This window comes from Trachymyrmex cornetzi, unplaced genomic scaffold (assembly GCF_001594075.2).
Source record: "Trachymyrmex cornetzi isolate Tcor2-1 unplaced genomic scaffold, Tcor1.1 scaffold385, whole genome shotgun sequence".
In the NCBI taxonomy this organism is placed as follows: Eukaryota; Metazoa; Arthropoda; class Insecta; order Hymenoptera; family Formicidae; genus Trachymyrmex; species Trachymyrmex cornetzi.
The window spans coordinates 1,340,682-1,348,849 of NW_017298586.1; the positions used below are offsets into that span (position 1 = coordinate 1,340,682).

At 34.1% G+C, this 8,168-nt stretch overlaps 1 protein-coding gene across 2 annotated transcripts in view; it reads left to right on the top strand.

Annotated features, from left to right (window-relative positions):
* The first annotated feature begins 670 nt into the window (after positions 1-670).
* The window catches only part of crc (bZIP transcription factor crc), a 13,815-nt gene continuing 6,317 nt past the window's right edge, over positions 671-8,168 (top strand). Inside the window, exons 1-2 of one of the 2 annotated variants that reach the window (XM_018511709.1) lie at positions 671-891; positions 3,184-3,501. In XM_018511709.1, the coding sequence (XP_018367211.1) occupies positions 3,279-3,501 (223 nt within the window). In that variant the 5' untranslated portion in view covers positions 671-891; positions 3,184-3,278. Of the gene's footprint in view, positions 892-3,183; positions 3,502-5,902; positions 7,014-8,168 lie in introns of those variants that run through there. The other variant, XM_018511710.1, reaches the window with a different exon arrangement.

Sequence of the window (8,168 nt, forward strand, 5' to 3'; positions counted from 1 at the left end):
TCATACCGACTAGATGTAGCGACACGAGCATGCCATATGGCTATGTGCGCATGTGCTATGGCTTCGTGTGCATGCGTTTTGCTACTTTTGGCGCAATATACAAAACAAAAATACAAATCAGAAATATATATATTGTAATTGTTTTATTTATAATTATAAAGCAGTAAATTCTCTACTTTAAACAAAAACACAAATGGAAAATATATTTTATTTTTTGTTATATGAATTAAAATTTAAGTCATAGCGCATGCGCACATTTTCTAACCTTCTCATACTGCAATTTTTAACTGCTAATAATTCGGTTCGCGTTGCAGGGCGCCGCATTTTTTTGCCGGATTCTTTCATTTTGAGTGAAAACGCGTCGAATGAGTGCTCATTCATTAAAATCGGAGGTGAGGCCCGTATTCTATATAATTACCTTATTGTTATATTATTATTGTTACTAATTATTGGCGTTTTCAGTTTATGTAACTTCATATTATATTATAATTTCGTCACTTCTATTATTGATTTTTTTTTACTGATTTCGGTTTTTAATAATAAATAATAACAAAAAAACAAAAAATGATATAATTTTTACAGAAATGTCAGAATAGGGCCTTAAAGAACCTTTATAAGTTCGACATTAGTACAGTATTGATGCTATACTCTAATGTGCATGCGCTAAAAGGGGGCTCATCTAACTGATCTAACAACACTGCGCGGAACGGAATCCGAAATCCGACCGCCGACGGCGCCGACGGCCGGCCACGCTCACATTCCCCATCCATGAGGCTCGTAAAGAAGACGTTTGGATTGTCTCTACGTTCCAGAATACGAGCAAGATGATGCTGTAGTTTAACGAAAGACTTGCACACGCAAGTGTGCCGACGCCCCTTAAGTAATCATGCGGTAAGTAGTGTTTGTCTTATTGGGATATTTCGCGTAGGGTTCTGGTTTCTTGTGCCTGCTACGAGGTTCGTTAGCCATCTTATGAGTCATAGTCATCGCGTCGAATATGAATTGTCACGATAGAAAGATGGCCATGTCTTGTTATGTTACGAGACATTTTACATCATTTCGTTGTCCAGTCGTGCATTACATTAATACGCCATAATGTCGCGATCCGTGCACGTTGTCCGATCTCGCTAAAAGATGTTGCCCGACAATAATGTCGTATTGCGTCATGATGCTTCCTACATCAATATGTAACTGTTGGTTGATTTTTCAGCGTAATCAGCATACGAAAAAAAAATCAGCTTTCGCTAAGATAAGCGAGAAATAATCATCCGAGATTTCCGGTGATTCGGAAATTAGATTTTCGTTACTGTCCGTCATCTGGGTGTAAATTCAATTTGCGAAACTTGTGAAAAAAAAATATATATATAATTAAAAATGTAAAAAATATAGAATTTTAATTGAATATATAAAAAACAAAATTTACATTTTATTTAATATTAACCCTTACCGTACTAATATGGGTAACTAATGACCGAGCGATTCCTGTTCATGCAAGTTTCTTTGAGTCTTTCGGTAATTATAAATTATACTACATTTTATTATTTTCCAAAATAAAGAGTCAATATTTATTCTAGAAAGTTGAAAGTATGTTGGTGAATTTTTAGAGATTTTTAAAATTATTTTGAAGAGGTGTGAGAAAAAAACGGAGAGATTTGAAGTGACCCTTGATGGTATGAATGAGGCACCAAATTGTGATGGTACGGTAAGGGTTAAAATTATCAACGATTAATTTCTACCACTTAAGTATATATGTACATATCTGTATAGATCTGTTCTTTGTAATTGAGTTAATTTGCACTTGTACACATGATGTCACAAATGCCTCAACACATGAAGTTGTACGAGTTTCGGAGAAGGAATGAGAAGGCATATTAAAAGCATTTTGTGAGGTCGTGTGTATGTAAAATAAAATAGATATAGGTATATTTGAAGTGTGGCAACAGAAGGTGCTTCTAATAACTCAAGTTCGAGTTCCACATTTCTCCAAATTTTATTTTTTCTAAAATAATGCGAAAAATTATTTTTTATGTCTTCTCATTATTATTTTTAGAGTACACTAACAAGTAATTTCATAAAAGAAAGAAGAACGTATAAACATGGATATATTTCATATATAATTACATATGTTTATGAATATTTATGCATGTTTATGTATGTTTATACATATTTATGTATACATATTCATGTATGAAAAATTTTTTATTGAGAAATTAAATATAGTTAAATTTTTTCAATTTATAGTAACACATTTTAAAACGATAATTTTACATGATTGTAACTTTAAGTAAATTTGAATCTTAGTATAAATGAATAAAAGCATATTGCATCTTATAATTTGTAAAATTTTGTGAAATTACCTTTTATTGCTCCTCCAATTTCATTGCTACTAGCTAATTCAATTCCACTCATGACGTACAAGACAATGTTGAGTTGTTATCAATCATGAACCTATTAAGTAATCATCATATTTTTCAATCCTAATGGAACTAACTTGAACTTGAGTTACAGAAGCACCTATAGAATAATGAAAGTTAAGGTCTTTTATTTCCACACTAGACCGCACTAAAACTCTGTCACTTTTACCAAATGTCAAACATATATCTATCTCACTTTAACTAGTGTACGCAAAAGTATACATTAGATCAGCCACAGAAAACAGATCTGAACGCCTGGTTTCTTATTATCTGGTTAATATTGTGGTTAGGTTTAACCTAATGTTTTATCCAATGGACTTCACCCATGACATCATCATAAATAAAGATCATTGGATAAAACATCAGGTTAAACCTAACCTAACCTAACCATAAGTTAAACAGATAATGAAAAATGGAGACTTACGCCCAATTTCTTTACCTCTAGATAACTTTATCCAAGAGATATCTCCTAGAATACAATGGAGATATCTCCTGGATAAGGTTATCCGCAACTTATCTGGAAGTGAAGAAATTGGGCATTAGTGTTGGTCAGTGCAGAAACAAAGAACAAGACAAAAATTAGACAATTATTAAAAAATATAACTATAAAAATGAAATTTGTTTGAGGTTTTTTGAGCACTATACTTATTTATAGGTTAAAAAATGGACAAGCAAGAGAAATGATTTTTTTTGTTATTTATATTTTTTCTTCTTACTATTTGTTCGTTTCTTTGGTTTGTTATTAACATGGAAATAATTTATTTTTCAGTGCCAATATGGCGTTCATTACTAGCTACGTCGCTAAGCCGACCAAAATTTCTTTTCATCGTTCTTTAAAACCCCTCTGTTGGATTCGTATCGAAAATGTCATCCAGTCAGGACCAGGAGATGTGGCTATGGAAGTACGAGCCGGTGTCCCGCAGTGGGACACCGTCATTAGAAATTGATGACGATTGGCCTTTATTCGATGATCATTCTGTAGAAATTTCTAACAATACTGCGGAAGCTGTTATGTATGAAGATCATCCTTCCCGTGCACAAGTGGCAAAACAGCTTTTAGAAAAATTAGACGAATGGATTAAAGAAGGTAAATATATTATTTTTGTTTCTTGTCTATTTAATAGCGAATTTGAGAGAGAGAGAGAGAGAGAGAGAGAGAGAGAGAGAGAGAGAGAGAGAGAGAGAGAGAGAGAGAGAGAGAGAGAAAAAGAACCTTGCAAATTCTGGTTTTCAGGAAACTTCTTTATAACTAAACATATAGGTCACATAAATAGATGAATTTAGAAAATTCGGTTAGAGTATGGAAAACGGTTTTGGTATTAGATAAACTGTTTTAAGGAATAAAATCACCCCTTATGGATAAAGCGGTTTTTGGATTTTTTTCGTAATATCTTAGAAACCATTTGAAATTCAAAAAATGTTTTATATGCACAGTGTGCATTATAGTGTGTCCAACCGAATTTACTATAAAATATACATAATTGTGTGTATAAATCGATGACGGTATTTATATCAATGATAAATATTTATATTGCTACGAGCGATAAAAATTGGTAATTTAATGATATTCTATTTCGTTTTACATGAAATAAAAAACTGAGCATGTACATGTCTTAAAATTTTGAGTATCTGTGTGCGAATATACATATGTAAAATTTTGTTATTCTAGAATATGCTTAACATACAAAAATACAATTTTAAAAATCTTGTATGAATATAGACTTATCTACGTGTTGTTATCTAAGAACAGGGAAAAGTCAAGTCGGAATTACAAATCAGAATGTAAAGCAGAAACAGTAATTGTACATATGAAGATAAGCAGGAAATTAAATGTTATAAATATTGCTTTTTTTCTTAATGATATTAAAAATATGAATATCGTAACATGCGGTAATAAAATACAAGAATGCATTACAAATTTAGAAATGTAATTTCTAATCTTGGGTCATTCTGATTTTTGATCGACGTTATTTTATAAATAAGATGTATATCTTATATAATTGAATAATTCACTGATATGAGATGTATATCTATATTATATAATTGAATAATTCACTGACATTCAAGTATTTTTGTTAAATTTTTTATTAGTAAATTAAGTTTTCATGACACTTTAACAAAGCATTTGTCATCAAATTTGGAGTTTATTTTTGTTGAATAAAGGAAATTGCTATTTTGAAAAATGAATATATTTTTATAGTATGTAATGTTAATTTAACATTAAAAATTATAGTAATTAGAAATTAATAAACTTTTATTGTAACAAAACTTGCTCGAATTTAATCTCCAATTTGATTAGAGAAAATTTATTGTTAACAACATATCAAGAATACACGATACTCAGCTAAAGATATCCATCGTGGTTTGTCAAATTTCTGGAAGATTTCGTTGAAACATGTTTAATATTTTAAAGTAAAATTAACCAAATTTACATTTTCGGCAAATTAATTTTTTTACTTTTGCTATCACAAACATTGATATGGATATTGTATGTCGCAAAAAGTATAGCCCACTAAACGAATGTCGTTCGATTGAAATAGTTAAAAGGAAATTCTCAAGTTTTATTCTACAATTTTTCAGAAATTTATGATGCTTATCATAACATCTAATAATTTAAATGTTATAAAATAATTGCATGATTACTTACTAACGACTAGTTTTATGGTATCGTGGAGTTTATCTGCATAATCTTTAATATAATCATAGCATGTTATACTTGCTCCGGAAAAAAAAAAATTCATGTCCGGAGTTAAATCACAAAGATCTTCCTGTTTATATAAATTACAAATTAATATAACATTAATAACATAATTTTCATACATTATCGTATCTGTGAATGATAAGAAATCTCAATCGTCGTATCGCTCGCATTTTAAATGACATTATTATAAATAAGATTTAACAGAGAGAACCACCGCGTAGCACGGCGTCACGAACCTCGGGACCCCTCTAGGGATACCAGTGTTCTCGATATTCCAGAGAAGCGAGATGCAAAAAAAAACTGCTTTATGCTTTCGAGTGATATTTTGCAATATCCGCGTGTGCAAATATGATCGAGCGGCGAGCCATGGTAAAGGACACGAGACGCGCGTGAATGCGCATTAACTTAAGAATTGCCTACTTTTCGCATTTTTCCATACTGCGTAAAAAAAAGTGAAAACTGGTATTTTCGTTCGATTTCGTATCCCCCTATCGCTTTCATTCTTTTCCACTGGTACCGTTCAGCACACAAACACGCAGAACAAATAAACGCGCGCACGCATGTCTACTCTTTTTCTCTTTCCTGCACTCTTTGTCGCTCTCACGCGCTCCTCTCCTTTTTTTTCTTGTTAAAGAGAGTGGGACAAACTGGTTAACCTCTACGCGAATGGCTTCGGTCTTATAGACGACGATAGGGGGGTGATGGCGGTGTCAGTGGCGAGATTGAGAGGAGGGAGTAGAGGCGACAGAGGGGAAAGTTCAAAGATAAGCAGGAGCGGTTTCTCGCCAGTATACAGGCCATCGAAGTCCAATTTGCACGATCGCCATTCGCCGATCTGTCGCGCTACATCAGTGCTTAATTAACCGTCGTCTACGGAGACCGCAACATCTTGATCTTATCAGTATCTTCTGCACATTATTTTCTGATATCTCGACTGCCGCTTATCGATCTCTGCAAAAACATCTCTTTCCCTGTTTTCGAGATCTCTTATCAGTTTTCCCGCGCAAATCCCCGGAAAATTCCACAGAGAACAGAACATCAGGTTTTCTCACGTTCCTTGTAGTACGTATCTTGTAGCACTACCAAGGAAAACGAAGAAAAAAGAAGCGGTGAACGGTCCGCACGCGTGATAAGAAATAAAAAGCTACTGTGAAATCGCCGGACGTTACATTGAACGCTCGTCAACGCAAACACGTGGCTGCGCATTGTTCTGCGCAAAATACCACCACTTCGCGTCGTGTTTTGGAAGCAGCAAGACCGTCGGAATCTCTGAGCGTTTACTGGTACAGGGACAACAGGATATCAAGCGAGTTTGCCGAGCATCGTCATACGGAGGAAACACAGGACGAACTGTAGCGAAACATCTGTGGAGATAGATCTGAAATCCGGCGACGATTTAGCCCTTTACTGATCCGTCGGAGGTTTGCGGCAGCGACATTTGTTTGTTAGTGCATGGGCACAACCGCACGCGGGTGCCCTAAAAGGAACGGTGGCTTGGCGCCGGTAATCCTACGAGACTGGCATCATTAAAATTGATCCGTGAAAACGATCCGTCGTCTCGATGGTGGAGCGTGCTAATGTTATATAATAGCATGCAGTTCGCATATCGGTACACGTGGAACCGAGAGATCATCGTCAACTCTCAGAAGCTCGTGAAAAGACGTTGAATATTGATCGATTTGTTGCGATTACACGTGGGAGGATCGCACGTTCTTCTACGTCTTCGTACGAGTTGCGGCACGCTACGTTGGCGCTACTGAAAGAACGATCTTATTGGAATCACCGGCCCTTCCCAACCAGCTACACCAGATACACACTCCCACCTGATCTCTCTCCTCCCGTCCCTTTAACAAGGAAAACACCACGCGCAATTATCATGGCTGCCTTATGTTACAGCGGTAGGTTGCCTTTTTCCCTCCCCCTTTGTTCTATTTATCCCCACCTGACGAATGCTCCGAATTGCTTCAAGTCGAGGCATAATACAGAATTTATTATCTAGGCGGAGTAGGAGATAGAAATGTGTTATCTGGTCACATTACATGTGGACATATTGGTACTGTGTTAGTTTTATCGTTAGTTACACACCTATTGCATTCCGTTCTTTAAAACGTAAAAATAATATTGTTTAGCCATTAAAATGCGCAATTCAAAAAAAGATATTTTTTGTCATGTTAAATATTCATTGTATTGTGGGATTTAAAAATGTAGTGGGAAAATACTCGAGATAAAACGAGCGATGACTCGCTATTCAAGATATAGGTATATATTTTGTTTTATAAGTAAACACAAAAAGTATCCGTAGCGACTCCGTAATTTCGGTGCTTGCTTTTTAAGATTTTTTTCTATTTGGCAATACAACTATTGTTCTTTGTTTCTCAAGGAATGTCGAGAAAGATATAACGATTTATGTCGATCTGTATAACTAATGCTCATTTCTATCAATATACATTAATTTTTTAATCTTGATTCGACTTACTCTTTATCTCTCCTAATTCTTAGAACTAGAAAAATATAAAGAGATAATTGAATCGAGATTAAAATAATGTCTAAGACATAATTGAAAAGCACAAGCAATAAGAAATAACAGATTTTAATCTATCAGAAATCGTGTATATCAGAATACACGTTTCTGACAGGTTTTTCCCTGTTCCTATTGCCTGTGCTTTTCATTTGTGGCTGAGGCTTTTAAACACATATATAATTACGATTTGGTAGTATTGTAATTTTCTTTTGAATATATAGACTATTCTTGTTTTTCAAAAAGATTGATTCGTGAATTGTGCACTTTCAATAATGAGCAATTCATTTGTGTACAGATAAAATATTTTGTCCCCCCTACATTAGAGAAATTTCACATTCGAAGTATTATTTACTGTTGTTTTACTATTAAGAAAGTTCAGAAAATTTATGAAGAACCGGAATATACAGGGTGATTTTTTTTAACCTGAAACTTTCAAATATCTCGAAAAATAAGCACACTAAGAAAAAATGTTAAGAATCAATATTTCATCATTCCGAGGGTGACATATACTGACGTTAAAATCAGCCCCCCC